Raw genomic sequence first — 17,002 nt, 5'->3', positions numbered from 1 at the left:
CTTTCACATATATAAGATGAAACTCTTCTCCAAAGTAGCAAAGCAGACGGATTGTAAAGAACATTAAAGCAAGGCTAACAAAACTTCTTAAAGAAATTAAAAATATCACATTTTTACAAATCATACTGTCATAATATTTAAGGTGTTAACAATATTGCCAATCCTTAATAGTCTGTACTAATGGAGGGAGGTATTAATGAAATGTACAAACAACTTCATATGATTCGTTGGATATCAACCATCACCCTTTCACAACAAATACAGAGTAGCTAGACAGTAGCCAAATTAACAGGCTTTCACCTTTTTTGGCTTATCCAGTCTGCCCTCTGGTGGAAATGCTACTGAACAGTGAAATGGCCAAAAAAGAGGTGGTGGGGGGGACAAGACAGGGGAGGCACAGTGGAGGCACCAACTGGATAATCCAGAGGTGACTGCGATAATTAGAAGAGTGGCATTTTTTACATACTCCTCTGAAAAACAAATCCAACAATTTCTGGCCACAGGTCAGGCCTTAATTTTAGTTCAATTTCACCATTTGGCTGATAGCTTGTTGGCTCAATTATTGGGTGATTTCTTTCAATCACTATGATATTTGATTTTAACCACTTCTTTCAGATATTTTGATTAGAGCTGAATTTTTTTGTGAGGGCAGGGTATGGGGGATGGGAGATGAGACAAAGAAGCCTGCTTTAATTCTAGATTAGCTTCTCTATTATTCCACGTCCTGGAGTTTCTTAATAACAACTGGAAACAGCATGACAGAGTGGCGAAGTGAATTAAGAAACTCAAGTACACAAGTTCTAGTTCTGCCTCTGCCAATAATCAGCAGTGAGAACACAGGCAGGCTTATTTACACATATTGAACTACAGTTTCCCTATCTGTAAAATAAGGGGGTTAATTTTATTTGTTATTTCACAGTTTTAAAAAGCTAGGCATATGAATAAGTAGCTTATGTGTTTGACCTTATACCAGTGGAAATAATGCATGTTCTTTCTGCATCGTCCCATATAAAATGTGAATGTAGGACTCTAAAGTTGAAGGTTAGTGTATTTCATCAGCCCTTGTATCTCTTTTCATTCCCCAATTCATGGGGTCTTCATGGACAGGGAAAACTTCTAAGGAATTGAAAACACTTTCAGATAAGTAAACATTTGCAAATAGACTGCAAATCAGAATTGATTGGACAGTTTAGATTTCTTTTCCCCCAAATAAACTGCATACTGTGGTCATGTGAGATCAGAGCATAATATATTCCTTTTTTTTCAGACTGTTTTTTCTTCATATGATACTAACTTCCTGATCTAGGATCCATTTAATTGTCTCTTTCAGGAACATAGATTTAAAGAAATCATTTTTATACACTATTATTTTTTGGAAAGAAAATGTTATGTTAATTATCTACTTAGAAATAGTCCCAGATTATTCTCCAAGAGATTGAGAATAGTATTTTATTAGGGTTCCCTTGACTTCCAGTGCCCACTACACTAGGATGTAAAGAAGTACAACAATGGTTTGTTTGGAAAGCAGATTTTCAAGTACTAGATGGTTACCACACACACAGCGCTTCAAGATGCATCATTAGTTACCGTTGTGGTTTCCTTGGTTAGAACACAACGGTTTTACTTACCTACCTCCTAGGAAGTGGAAAAACAATCAGTATATTTAAGGTGCTCTGAGAAACTTTGAGACTTAGATAAAGGAAGAAATACACCACTGGTGCTATGTTCTCCCGCAGACTAGGTTACAGAAAAACTGAAACCAAAGCCATTGAAGTGAAAAAGAAAATGTTAAAAGAGATTTTTAAGCGGATCAACAGCACCTGAGCTCAATGAGATTCATGACCGGTCTGTTTACCTGCTGCCTCCTCCTGTGACATTGTGGGAGTTCTTCGGGGCCCCTGTGGCCCACTGTTCTTGTCACCGTTGTTTTCCTCCAGGCTGCCTGCTGGCTCTTGGGTTTTCATCAGCTGGCTCAAGAGAACTGCCAACATATTCTGCATGTCAGCTGGTGTGCTTGAGACTTCAGGAGCTGTCTGTTCTGTTGAAGGCTGGACCACTGGGGCAGGAGGTGCATCCTTCAAAGACTCCTCTGGGGCCATGGGCTCTGAGTCCTGCTGCTGGGAAGTGGCTTCCGTCAGGGCACTGATGGATTGGTTCAGGGCCTCCAGCTGCTGCTGCATCTCTGGGTTGGAGTGGATGTTAAGCAGCTGTGCCATTTGAGGGATGCTAAGGTCGGTTTGGCTCTGTAGCAGGTTCAATAACACTGCCAATTCACTCTGATTCAGCTGCTGTGTGATGTCACCAAGGCCTGTGGAGAGACAGTGGAGCTAACATAAGAGGATGAAGTAGGGCAAGGGCCTTTGCCGTCTTCAAAAGGCAACAGCAACTTATAATATCCAAACAATGAAGTTCATTTTGAATGTCTGTTTTTTCAGACCTTAGTTTGTCATGACACAGGTTGTTATTCTCTTCACTTCTGCTTAAAAATACAGGGACTAAAACATCTTTGCACTGTGTGTAAAGGTGATTTCATTTTATTTGTATTTTTCAAGGTCAGTTATTTTCAATGCTTACTGTACATCAGAATTACCAGGCGAGATCTTAAAATTCAGATGCCCTAGGTCTGGCAATTGTTTGGGGGTGGTTATCTTTAAAACTTCCTAGATGATTCCAATGTGCCGCTAGCACTGGGAACCACTGTTACAGGTGGACAGGGAAGGGAAACCGAGGCAAGAAAAGAATCATCTATAGCTCAGAAATATTGTCGGTATCATAGGAGAACTACTTTATTATTTAGTTCATTATTAAACATTTTCAATGTATATAAATCAAATAGCAGTCTAAGAAACTAACTACATTTAGCAATTGTGACTTAATATGATTAGATTCTAAGAAGGTCCCATCAAATTCAACTGACATAAACAGGGTTCCCAGTTACATGTGTTAGAGAGTCATGGGTGAACTAACTTTAAGTTTGGCTTACCTAATTCACTGATTTATGCCACATATCTAATTGAGACATAGTGTTATTTCAGGAAAGGAAAATGATTTTCCTGGACTGTATGTACAAAATTTAGTTTCTCTCTCTCATCTCGTAATGAGGACACTGACCTCTTTATTTATGATTCACCAGATAAAAAACGACACACACACACAGACACACTCTCTCTCTCTCCCCCCTTGCATCTGACCTTCAAAACCTGCCAACATGTGTTCATAAAAGCACAAAGGCCCATCCCAGCACTGACCTACTGCATCCCCAGCCCCAGGCTCCACCTTGCCAGGAGCAGGCTGAGGTGGTGGTGCTGGGCTGTTGTTCTTCACAGGCTCAGCACTTGTCCCTGAGGTAGTTTCTTTTCGAGGGGCTTTGGGAGGAGGTGGCTCTTCTACCGCAACACCACTTTGTCGCTGCCGTCGCCTCTTCTTGCTCCACAGTTCGTGGCAATCCTGCCAGTGAGGGAGGCTGCAAAAAGACAAAGCAAAGGGGAAATGTATATGGGAATATGGTTGAATGAACGGGGGAAACAAGGGATTAAAATATGAAGGCAAAGAGCAGGGAGATATAGGGAAAAAAAAAAGATTAAAATAACTAGAAAAGTTAGTAAACATTAACAATGTAAAAGGAATCGTGGCAGATGGTAATCTGAGGAAATAAAGATCCAAAAGATTTCTACAGTGAGAAATGAAAATCTTGCTAGTACCAGAGACATACTTGCTATACAAAACTTCCATATTCCAGTCAAATATTTAAATCTTCTAACTGTTCTTGCTTGACATTACGAGAATAATGGAGAACTTTATTGGTCAAGTTTCAACTGGGAATAAATAGGACAGAGATGGCTGGCGTGTTAATATCTACAAAAAGTCCAAGAAAGCAGACTGGCAGCCATTTAAATCTTGGAACCACATAAGTGTATCATGATTAAGTCACCTCTGTGTAAAATCAATTTATGTTATTTGGTCTGTGAGGACCAAAACCTGGTTCTTTCTTCTTTCTACTCAATAATGCAAACAGTCCAAGTAGGTCAAATGTTACTTCAATAGATTACTACCACCAAAATCTTTCTATAACAAGAGTTCTCAAATTTTACTAAAAAGGTTATTTCAAGCCACTTCAATGTATCAAAATTCTAGTGCAATATATTAATTTGGATATTTCTCTGGAGCAGTTTGTAGTTACTACCTCCAAACCAAAAACCAAGCCTGCTGCCGTTGAGTCGATTCCGACTCATAGCGACCCTATAGGACAGAGTTGAACTGGCCCATAGAGTTTCCAAGGAGCGCCTGACCGATTCGAACTGCCGACTTCTTGGTTAGCAGCCATAGCACTTAACCACTACGCCACCAGGGTTTCCAGTTACTACCTACTTATGTACAAACGACCCATTCATTTTTTAAAGACACGCAATATTTCTATAGATAAGGAAATGCCCCCAAAAATCTGACATGAAAGCTGTAACACTGTCAGTAGTAAAATTCAAAATCTTGCAGGCTTTTTATTTGCCAGAATGTGGAATGAAAGTGTAGAGCCTCTGGTAATCCTATGAATTCAGGAAATTCATAAGATCTTGATGAAAGAGAGAGAGATTTAAAGACCATACTGTCTACATTGAAATTTGGGGCACATGACCGGACAATGATGCAAACTATTTAAAATTAATATTGTCCTTGCAAGTATGGGATATAATGGTCACACGGACATAAGGGGAGTCAATCAGAAGGAATGGTTAAGCAACTAGAATGAATACTTTCAAAGATGTTGTATAGGGCAACACGCTGGGAATTCAGCAACAAAAGAAGATAGTTTGAATTAAATCTGAACAAATATCATAGCTAAGTCTATTATTCCTTGTTAAACAAAACGAACAAAACAATAAACTAAACCTTATCAACCATAATACTCAAGGACACCTCTCCATTTGGGACTTAGTTGGCCATTTGCAGTACCTTTAAAAAGTCTATTATTTTGGATTTTCATCTCCTGAGGTCTAGGGGGAATTTGAGGGTCACTACACGGCCACCTGCACTTACTCTGGAGGAGCCATTTTGCTGAGCTCAACGTCTTTAAGGAAGTCACTCTGTAGAGTCTGTTCAGCTGTGCAACGCTTGCTAGGATCTAGTGTCAGCATGTGGTCCAATAAATCAAGTGCTGCTGAAGGAATGCTGTGGAAAGGAACAGAGAAAGGACAAGTTCACAATAACCCCACAGTTCTCAAACTTGTAACCATAGGTCAAAAGGTCTATGAATTTCCAGCTTTATGTAAAAGTGTGGAAAGGGAGTTGAGAGCTGGCTAACGCAAGCAAGCAGATTTACTTCCACATGAGATTTAGGAAATGCTACAATTCAGGTAGGAAAAATGAACCTAGAAAGTCTATTATCTTTCTGTCTTGGGAAGGGCAAAAGGACTATGAGAAAACTTATATACTGTTCAAAATAAAATGATTTTCTATTGTCTAAAGCCTCCAGAAGAGAAAATTATAAAGAAGTTTTAATAAAGCTTACATACAGTTAAAAAATAGAATGTTTTCCTACAACGTGTTCCCATAACAAACTGAGACAACACTAAATTCCTAGGCCAGGAAAAAGTCAAGTCCTAATATCGGCTAGATATAGAAACCAGATGTACAACTGCCAAACTCACAAAGAGAATTCTTCTCGTAGACGCCTCCTATATTGCTTCTTTGGTTTCATGGTGTTGAAGTAGGGCAGCTTGATAACATCAGGCCACACAGCTGGACAAGGGCTACCACAGAGTCGACTGAAAACAAAGTAAAAAGCAAGAGCAAGGAAGTCAATGAATCAGCATCATGAATTCTGGAGGTTCTAGAAGCACAAATTATTACTTCCTGAGGTCTGGGGATCTTAGCTTATTACATTAGGGGGCATGCAGAAAGGTAAAATATGACCTCACTGCTTAAGGACAAAAGGAATAGGACAGAAGGAACTGGTTAGTGAAGATAGTGAGGAGAAAATACTATCACAAAGATACAAAATGATTCACATATTTGGTTTTATAAAATGTTTTTAACCCCCTGAGTAAGTCTTCATTATCAATTTTTTTCTGTTCAGTTAGTCTTAATTTATATAGTAGCTGTCAAAGGGCTGAGCTGGTTCTCTAAAATCCCTACAGGGTAAACAAGGAGAAGACAGCCTAAGACTGGAATTTTTTTTTTTTTTTTTTTGTGCTTTAAGTGAAAGTTCACAAATCAAGTCACTCTCTCATATAAAAAATTTATATACACCTTGCTATGTACTCACTCCTAGTTGCTCTCCCCCTAATGAGACAGCACACTTCTCTCCACCCTCTATTTCCGTGTCCATTCAGCCAGCTTCTGTCCTCCTCTGCCTTCTCATCTCCCCTCCAGACAGGAGCTGCCCACATAGTCTCAAGTGTCTACTTGAGCCAAGAAGCTCACTCCTCACCAGTATCGTTTTTTTATCCTATAGTCCAGTCCAATCCCTGTCTGAAGAGTTGGCTTTGGGAATGGTTTCTGTCTTGGGCCAACAGAAGGTCTGGGGACCATGACCACTGGGGTCCTTCTAGTCTCAGTCAGACCATTAAGTCTGGTCTTTATTACGAGAATTTGAGGTCTGCATCCCACTGCTCTCCTGCTCCCTCAGGGGTTCTCTGTTGTGTTTCATCACGGCAGTTATCGGTTGTAGCTGGGGACCATCTAGTTCTTCTGGTCTCAGGCTGATATAGTCTCTGGTTTATGTGGCCTTGTGTCTTTGGTGTTCTTCATTCTCCTTTGGTGGGTTGAGACCAATTGATGCATCTTAGATGGCCGCTTGCTAGCGTTTAAGACCCCAGACGCCACTCTCCAAAGCGGGATGCAGAAAGTTTTCTTAATAGATTTTATTATGCCAATTGACCTAGATGTCCCCTGAAACCATGGTCCCCAAACCCCTGCCCCTGCTACGCTGGCCTTCGAAGTGTTCGGTTTATTTGGGAAACTTTTTTGATTTTGGTTTAATCCAGTTGTGCTGACCTCTCCTATATTGTGTGTTGCTGAGACTGGAATATTGATGGATAACCGAGAGTCTACTGCATAACAACTAATGAGTTATTTGTCACCTTTAAAAAATATCTATACTAGCCTGTTGTAGCCTTCCCTCTAACCTTATTGGAAAAAAAAAAGAAAAAAACAAAAACAACCCTAAATTTCATCCCAATTCTAGACCCTTCCCCCAAATCCTCTATTATAGGTTCTATTTTAAGATTATCTATTTACATGCTGTGTCTCTTACTGAACTTGGAGCTCTTTGAAGGCAGGGACCTATCTTATTTATCTCTGAATCCTGAAGTTTAACAGAGAAAGGAATCTGTTACATAGCAGGCTTAGTAAATGTTTGCTGAATAAATTTAATCTTAATTTAACTCAAAATGGAACAACCACCCTGAAAATGGCATGCTTTCATAGTAAGAACTAATTGAAAATATGTAAGATATGACCGAAAATTTTTATGGAATACAATTCCTTTATATATATAACCTGTGAAAAGTATACAGTAATCCTGAAGAGAAGAGAAACTTGCTTGGACATAAGGAGCATAAAATCATTTAGAAGAATGACTAAGAAGTATTAGAAGTTAGAGAGTGAGATAATCTATCACACCTGGGCGCCGACAGCATAAGCACAGCTGTACCTGATCAGTTCTAGCTGAGCCAGTTCCAGATTGGCTTGAAAAATAGGCTTCTTTGTAAACAATTCCCCGAGGATGCATCTAGAAAGAATAAAATTGTGAGGTCAGGAGAGAAATCCTTAAAGCCTACTTTATTGTGTTGCAATAAACCTTTATAGTTTATTGGGCAGCATCTGATACACTATATTATAAATTAGCCCAAAATTAGCCCAAAAATGCAGTGTCTGAGTTTTGTAAAAGAAAATATTTATTGTAGTGAAAATACAGTAAAAAAAAAAAAAAAAGTTGAAATTTGCCAAATTTTTGACTCTACAAGCAGAGAAAGGGAGTTGAGAGTCTTTCTTTTCTATCAATCCTATTGCAGATTAAGGAAATAACTAAAGACTAAAAAGACCCACATTTCAAGGATGCTCTGTAATTTTTATTAGTTTTTCATTCATCTGCTCTGTAGAGTATGTACAGAACTATAGTTTTTTGGACACTGTATTTGGAAAGAAAACAGTTTATTGTAGTCAGCAAAGATCAGTTTTCATTAGGCTTTCCAAACACCTTTGCCATTTTGAAAAGTCCTTTCAAAACTACAGACGTACTTACACAGTTTCAAAGTATCTCCTCGCAAATAATTTATTACAAAAGAAAACTACTCATTATTTAGTAGGGAAAAATATGACGACACCTTAACCAAGGGATTAACATTAACATCATCAATGAGGGGAAAACAGACTCTTCCATGTATGTACAGATGTGATGCCCTGAGAAGAACGTAACATCACTCACATAGTATTCTAGCCTAAAATATATAACCTGAATCTAATCATGAAGAAATGTCACATAAACCCAAACTGATGGACATTCTATGTAGTAGCTGGTCTATATTCCTAAAAAATATGTCACGAAAGATAAATAAAAGCTGAGGAACTGTTCCAGAACAAAGAGGACTAAAGAGAACGACTACTAAATATAATTCATGATTCTGAATTCGATCTTATATTAGGTAGAGGAGGGTTGTTTATGGGACATTATTAGGGTACTGATGAAACTAGAATATGAAATGTAAATTAAAATGCTACATTAGATCAAAACAGTGTATCGATGTTAAATTTCCTGAATTTGATAACCGTACTGTGGTTATCTAAGAGAATATCTTTGTTCTTATGTAATATACATCAAATATTAAGAGTCAAAAGGACATGATATATGCAACTACTTTCAAATGGTTCTAGAAGAAACGTGCAATGTGTTTTGTGCGCATACATATATATATACATACAGTCATATTTTAGTCTATGTACATATTATCTATTGTGTTATACGATATTTCATATACATATGTATATATATATGTAGAGAATGATAAAGGAAATGTGTGGTAAGATGTTAAAAATTCTGACATGAATGAATCTCAAATTAATCATGCTGAGTGAAAGATGCCAGAGGAAACATACTGTACATACTATGATTTCATTTATATAAAATTTCAGAAAATGAAAATTAATCTACAGTGACAAAAGCAGAATCATAGTTGCCTGGGAAAGGGGTGTGTGGGTGAGAGAGAGAGTACAAAGCGACAATGGTGTGTATATACGTCCAAACTTATCGAAGAGTACATTTTAAGTATATGCAGTTTATTGTGTACCTCAATAAAAAGATTAAAAAAAATTTAGTGAATTTGGATAAAGGCTATACCAAACTTCATTGTACTATTCTTGCAACTTTTCCGTAAGCTTAGAATTATTTCATAAGTTTAAAATAAAGGGAAATCTTATATGAATACTGTATACTTTTTTATATGCCTGAAATATTTCATTTTTTTAAAAAGTGGGGAAAGAAAAAAAAAAAAGGACAAAGAATCTCTGCTTTGGCCTGTGCTTTGAATTGATATTTATTTATAAGTATTCATAAAACCAAAGTATACAGACTTACTTTGAAATTCTTTAGCTTGACTAAATTTCAGAAACAAGCCTAGTTTTTCTTTTTTTAAATTGTGCTTTAAGTGAAAATTTACAGTTCAATCTAACTTATCACACAAAAACCCATATACACATTGTTAGGTGACCCTAGTTGCTCTCCCTATAATGTGAGAGCATACTCTCCCTGTCCACCCCAGATTTCGCACGCCCATTCAACCAGCTCCTATCCCTTTTTGCCTTCTCCTCTCACCTCCCAACAGGAGCTGCCCATTTAGTCTCCTACTTGAGCTAAGAAGCACTCTCTTCACGAGTATCATTTTATGTCTTATAGTCCATTCTAATCTTTGTCTGAAGAGTTGGCTATGGGAATTAAAAACCCTAGTTTTTTAAAGTAATTAGCACCTTTCTATTATGCAGACTGCATTTATTAACCTCAAATGATAGAAGACAAATTTGAACTTCTAATATTCTCTCAAACCTTATCTAGAGATGGAAAAGTAAATTTAATTCTGTCTCCCATACTAACTCCCAAATCAAGTTCCAAATACAGTACTGTCACAACTGGTTATGTAAAAAGCAGGAAAAAAAGCTGGGTTTCCAGACACTAGGTACAATTTGTTGTACTAGTTTTTCTAGTTTCTCCTCTGATTTGCGAACTAAATCTGCTCTCACAACTCTCTGTAAAGATCTTCTTAGATCACCAAAGTAGTAAGCTAGCATGAAAAGTCAAGTTAGAGCTCAACTCAATGAGTCAATAAGCTTTAAAAAAAAGCCTAATTTTCTATAGTCTTCATTTCCAAGCATGTTTTGTGTTTTCTTTTAGTTTAAAGCCCTTTGGTGGGGAAAGCGTGTTCACTATGTAATCAGTACTTTGCTACTGCACTGAGGTGGCAGGTTGCACAGACTGAAATAATAGTACCAATAGAGCTATGAACTTTCCCCATGCATCTTAATGGGGCGTTAACTTTAAAGCCTAGTTGTGACAATTTAAATGCTAATACTATTAAAGCAAATAGTCCAGAACACAAACACACCCAGCTTGAGTCACTAGAATTTAACTAAAGCTTCATTTGATTTGGGCAGGCTACCACAGAAATTATACTCTCTCTCCCTCACCCTTTTGAATTTTGAAATAAAACCTCCCTGTGCTCCTTTTAAAGACTGACATTAATAGAGGTGGGAAAGAATGGGGAAAAGTGATATGCTCCACTGGGAAGTATATATGTCTGAATCATAAAGCATGGAGGTCAAGGACAGCATGTGTGCATAAATCATACAACATAAGAAACATTTAACTAACATGGCCCACTTAAAACGTCTACGTGCCAACATCCAAACTGTGGTCTCTAAATATCATTTTCCACTAAAAGGAACCCAGATTCCTTAGACAAATGGTTGACTTCAGGTCTGGGGTTAAGAAATATACAGGATGAGCTTAGAACCTTGTCAAACAAGAAAGGTCATCAAAAACTATTATGGATATGTCAAAAGGACTCAAGAATTAATCTGAGTAAGTTCCCACTAGCCAAAGATTGAACAATTTGAGTAGAAATAAGAATAGCCACAATGAATTACAACACATCAAATATGTTTAAACCCATGAGTTCATAATGAAACTAAAACAAAACAAAATCAAACCAAAAAAACCTCTCATATTGGTCACTTTTGAAGGATGCTAGAAAACCTCATTATCCTGAAAACTGGTAAATGAAATTAAAGAATCTTTATCCTACCTTTCCTACATAATTTGTACCTAAAAGAAACCAAACCAAACCCAGTGCCGTCGAGTTGATTCCGACTCATTGAGACCCTATAGGACAGAGTATATCTGCCCCATGGAGTTTCCAAGGAGCACCTGGCAGATTCGAACTGCTGACCCTTTGGTTAGCAGCCGTAGCACTTAACCACTATGCCATGAGGGTTTCCAATTTGTATCTAGGGTTAGCCAAAGAGATGAGAAGTTATCTATCTTTATAAAATTATTTCAGAAAGGAATGATAGAATATGGCCATTACAAAGCAAACACAAATGAATTAACTGATCTGGGCAATGAGCACCAACAGCTGATGTCTCAAAAAAAGACAACTACGTATTACGTACAGTGGTATGAATGACGTGTGTGTGTCTACCCTGCCCTGATGGGGATGAATGTTTTATCATTGACATTATTTAGAACTACCTGCACATGGTGATAATAAAAAGCAGAATAATCTGTTTTTATTGTTATTAGTTATTGTTTTTAAATTCTCTACAGACACTGAACTCATTTAATGTCTGTACTCTAAGTAGAGGCTCCCATTGCCCCCTACCCCAACCCTGATATAACGTTGATAATATAACTTCTGTTAGAAGTACTCAAAACCACCTGTAAAATAGCTCTGGGATGGGTGAGGGATTGAGAATCAAACTTGAATCCATTTACAATTTAGAGGAAATAAAAGAGAGTAGAGAACCACGCTTTTAAAAAAACACCATGGGAATGCATTTAGCAAAATACAGACTGTGGGAAACTACAGGACAAATGACCCTTACAAATTGTAAGGAAAAAGAAAACAAGAGACATGGAGGAACAATCTACAGATAGAAAGGGGCCTATAGATGAAAAGACTTGAGACATTATCAATCAATAACAATCTCTAGACCTTATCTGAATACCAATGCAAACAAAACGTACCCCCCCGAAAAATTAAAAAACAATTGGGGAAATGTTAAAAAAAGAAAAAGCATGTCTCTGATATTAAGAAATATTCAGCAAATTTCTCTGAAATCTGTCCAAAAGTTTATCCTCATATTTTTGAACTTAAACAAGAGCTGCAAAAAGCTAACGTGGAGAGAAAACAGAATACGTGTCAACAATATGTGAGCTACAGACAAAAGAGAAAGTTAAGAGACCCTTACCCACAGCTCCATACATCTATGGCTGGTGTATAACGTTCTTCTCCCAACAGCAGTTCTGGAGGTCGGTACCACAGAGTAATGACTTTGTTTGTGTAAGGGCGACTGAAATGTAAGAAACAACCATGACATAAATATAAGATGGCTCCCAATTAAAAATATTTGTACAAAACTTATACACTAGAATTTCTATTCCCGAAAATAGACATAGCTGCCAATTAAAGATGGGACTGTTAAAAACAGCTCCATAGCAACATAACAGTTCAAAATAAACTGGATAGAAATAAGAGATGAAGAAAGAACTTCCATTCCCATTTGGGTTGACATGTTTCAACCAAGGGTTGATTCAATCATTTAAATAGAATTTATTGTCTAAAACCTAGGGTGGTAACACATTCAGAGAATCAAGGAACTCTGACAAGTACTGTGACTTGCTAGAATATCCAAGAATAAAAAGAATTCTTTCCCATTTTCCACATATAATTTTGATGAATGTCTTACCTCTCTTCAGAGTTATAAAGTCGAGCAAGTCCAAAATCTGCTAGCTTGATTTGCCCACTGCAAAACAAAAGACAATTGCTTTTATGAGTGACATCAGCACCCTCCAAACCACAACTGAAAAGTCTAGTGCAAATTCAGGAGTTAAAGGAATGACAAATTTTAATCTCTGCTCTCTTTAACTCTCAATGGTCACTCCCCCAGATTAAGCTTCTTTTGACTACTCCCCTCTAACACACCTCATGCCTGTTTTTGAACTATTACTGCAAATTTAGGATTTAACTCCTTAACTAATTCTTCTATCTTTCAGTTAAGCAACAGCGCCTAGAACCTGCTAGATTAAATACTTATTGTGGGGAAAAAAAAGGGATGGGTTGTTCAAGATTAAGAGACCTAAGAAGCCAAATCTAATTCATAATCCTTGATTGATTCTGATTTGAACACACTAGCTGCGAATGACATTTTTGAGATAACTGAAAAAACATATGGACTGGGTGCTGGAAAATTAGAGAATAATTTTGTCAGAGAATTTAGGATCAAATGGCATGATGTCTATAACTTAAAATATTCCAGCAAAAAAATAAAAAGGAGGCAAATATGGCAAAATGTTAATAATTTTACCATATAACTGTTAAATTCAGTGATGGGTATATATATTGATAATATTAGTGTCCTGATATTTTTGTAATTTTTACATTTTTTGAAATAAAAAGTAAACTGCAACCTTTGGCTGTAACAGATTCTGTCAAACAGGGAGTACAGCTTTGATTGGAGCAAACAATTTTTTATGATTAACAAGATCCTCCTTGACTAATACTGTCATCACCTATGCCCAAAAGATACACAACTATCACCTTGGAAAGGTTCTCGGGCTTTAATGTAAATTAAGAATCACCTGGAAATCTTGTTAAAAACAGTTTCCCATGCTAGCAAGTGGCCATCTAAGACGCATCAATTGGACTCTATCCACCAGGAGCAAAGGAGAATGAAGAATACCAAAGACATATGGTAAAAACGAGCCCAAGAAACAGAAAGAGCCACATAAACCAGAGACTCTATCAGCCTGAGAATGGAAGAACTAGAGGGTGCCTGGCTACCACTGATCACTGCCCTGACAGGGAACACAACAGGGAATCCCTGATGGAGCAGGAGAACAGTGGGATATAGATCTCAAATTCTCGTAAAAAGACGAGGCTTAATGGTCTGACTGAGATTAGAGGTAACTGGGAGGTCATGGTCCCTGGACCCTTTGTTGTTACTCCAAGATTCGAACCATTCCTGAAGCCAACTCTCCAGACAGAGACGGGACTGGACTATAAGATAGGTAACGATACTGGTGAGGAGTGAGCTTCTTGGCTCAAGGAGACACAAGACTATGTGGGCAACTCCTATCTGGAGGTGAGATGGGAGGGAAGAGTGGGACAGGAGCTAGCTGAATGGACATGGGGAATAGAGGGCGGAAAGGAGGAATGTGCTGTCTCATTAGGGGGAGAGCAGTTAGGAGTACATAGCAAGGTGTGTGTAACTTTTTATATGAGAGAATGACTTGATTTGTAAACTTTCACTTAAAGCACAATAAATAAAAAAGGAAAAAAAAAAAAAAAAAAGTTTCCTGGGCCCCATTCCAGAGATGTGGATTCAGTAGGTCATAGCCTACACATCTCCATTTCTAAGAAGTGTATACACACCAATGCTGCTGGTCTGAGGACCACACTCTAAGACTCATTCCCTTAGAGGGATCACAACCACATTTGACTTTGCTCAGTATTCTGTCTTTGACAGTGATATCAAGGAAAAGTTTAAGAGCCTGATAGTGCAGATAAGGCAAAAAAATACAGATAGAGACTATGCTAGGATGTGTTCCCCAAAGTATGAGCAATATGATAAGATACTAAAAGACAGTAACTACTAGCAACAAAATTCTAATTCAACCCTTATCATTTCTAGCAAAGATTATGGACAACTACTCATTTGCCCTAAATATCATTATATTTTTCTTAAGCTTAATTTATAAGCAAACTCTGAGAAAAGTAAGAAGTAAAGGATAGTTGACTTGAGCCCTATATTGGGACAAAGAGGGTTTCTCTAATCCCTTGGCATTCTTACTGAGAGCCTGAAATGATCCCAGACTCAGAGCAAACAGCAGGAATGAAAATTAAAATGGCAACAGACACACAGTTATGAAAAAGGGGCTAGACCTACATATTATCAGCACTTAGCATATTTCCTATCTGGCACATGTTGTTGTTAGCTGCCATCGAGTCAGCCCCAGCTTCGTGGCAACCCTATGCACAATGGGATCAGACCACTGTGATCCATAGGGGTTTTTTTGGGGGGGGCTGATTTTTTGGGAAGTAGATCACCAGGCCTTTCTTCCTATTCTGGAAGCTCCACTGAAATTAGTTCAGCATCACAACAACACACAAGCCTCCAGTGACAGATGGGGGTGGTGGCTGTGCTTGAGGGGTACTGGCCAGGAATCAAAACCACATCTCCTGCATGGAAGGTGAGAATTCTATCACTAAACCATCACTGCCCCATCTGGCACATAAACCAAAAAAACCAAACCAGTAGCCATTGAGTTGATTCCGACTCATGGTGGCCTCACATGCTGCAGAGTAGAATTGCGCTTCACAGGGTTTCCAAGGCTGTGACTTTTCGGAAGCAAATTGCTAGGCCTTTCTTCAGAGGCACCTCTGGGTGAGTGTGAATGGCCAACCTCTCAGTTACTAGTGGAGTGCTTACCATATTTGCCTCCTTCTATTTTTTCCTGTAGTATTTTGAGTTACAGACATCACTACATTTGACTGTAAATACTCTGACAAAATTAAATAGTGTACCACACAGGGAGAAACCCTGGTGGCGTAGTGGTTAAGTGCCACTGCTGCTAACCAAAAGGTTGGCAGTTCAAATCCACCAGGTGCTCCTTAGAAACTCTATGGGGCAGTTCTACTCTGTCCTTTAGGGTCGCTATGAGTTGAAATCGACTCGATGGCAACGGGTACGGTACGGTACCACCAAGGGTATTAAATAAATGTACCTTGAACGTAATAATAGTATATGACAGATCATCCTGATACCACTCAGTTACTAATTACTGCTTTTCCCTTCCAAATGAACCATTATGGTGATACAGTATGAAGTGTGGAAGTACTGGTAAACATTTGGCAATATAAAATAGAAGTGTCATTATATTGTTTATTAGGCCAGAACATCACAAGAATAAGCTGAATATAGAGATTTGCAAGGATTCCCTTCTGAGACCATTAGTTTAACTGCTTTTTGATCACAGATTTTCAAGTACTTGATGTCTTTATTTCCTCCCAGTTTATCAGCTCTCCATTACATTTTCTCCTTTGACCAGTTAACCAAAGTACTGTCTTGATAGTTCCCATCACTTATTATCTTTTAATATATCTAATTCATATGTCTCTTAATTCCAGATCAACAGAGAATCTACGTTTTCTGCTGCTACCTAGAGAGCTGAACAAAAGCTGAAGAAAAAAAATCACACAATTATATAGATTGGTCCCACTACAAAATGTGTGGTTTCCTATCTCAGTTAGGCCCTGAATGCTGTTTGTTAGTCCTTTGCTTATCTTTGGCAAGCAACCTCTCCTGCTTGGCTGTCATTACCAACCTTTGGCATTCTCCTTAATGCCCTAGTCCACCCCCTGCCTCTCACTTTCAAGAGTACAGTTTTTTTCTTCTTCACTGACATAAGTCCTAAGATGAAAGCTACTTAACATTTCATCTATAAACTTAGTTGAATCTATTATCTTTCCTTCCTCTTTCTGTTTAATTACAGAAAGTACGTCAATCCCTTATTCAAGGATAATCCCTCTAAGTGTGGCCATGATCCCAACTCCTCTAGAACCCTGTTCCTTTAAATATGCCCAAGTCTCTGCCATCCTTAAAATAAAAAGACATATATACCTCTACCTCCTGTTAACTGCACTACCCACCCACTTACTCTACAGTAAAGTCATCACTGACCCTTTATCTTCACATTCTTCTTACAGCTTACCATCTGTCTGCATCACCTGATATCAAT

At 38.0% G+C, this 17,002-nt stretch overlaps 1 protein-coding gene across 6 annotated transcripts in view; it reads right to left on the bottom strand.

The window, feature by feature from the left end:
• The window catches only part of CDK12 (cyclin dependent kinase 12), a 60,385-nt gene that overhangs the window by 23,206 nt on the left and 20,177 nt on the right, over positions 1–17,002 (bottom strand). For all 6 annotated transcript variants that reach the window (XM_049859381.1, XM_049859380.1, XM_049859382.1 and 3 more), the window contains exons 7-13: positions 12,952–13,008; positions 12,454–12,555; positions 7,649–7,726; positions 5,643–5,759; positions 5,032–5,163; positions 3,249–3,463; positions 1,856–2,308 (exon numbers count right to left, since the gene is read on the bottom strand). In XM_049859381.1, coding sequence (XP_049715338.1) covers positions 1,856–2,308; positions 3,249–3,463; positions 5,032–5,163; positions 5,643–5,759; positions 7,649–7,726; positions 12,454–12,555; positions 12,952–13,008 — 1,154 coding nt within the window. The remainder of the gene's footprint in view (positions 1–1,855; positions 2,309–3,248; positions 3,464–5,031; positions 5,164–5,642; positions 5,760–7,648; positions 7,727–12,453; positions 12,556–12,951; positions 13,009–17,002) is intronic.

Source organism: Elephas maximus, chromosome 19, assembly GCF_024166365.1.
Source record: "Elephas maximus indicus isolate mEleMax1 chromosome 19, mEleMax1 primary haplotype, whole genome shotgun sequence".
In the NCBI taxonomy this organism is placed as follows: Eukaryota; Metazoa; Chordata; class Mammalia; order Proboscidea; family Elephantidae; genus Elephas; species Elephas maximus.
This window is presented reverse-complemented; position numbering and strand designations above follow the sequence as displayed.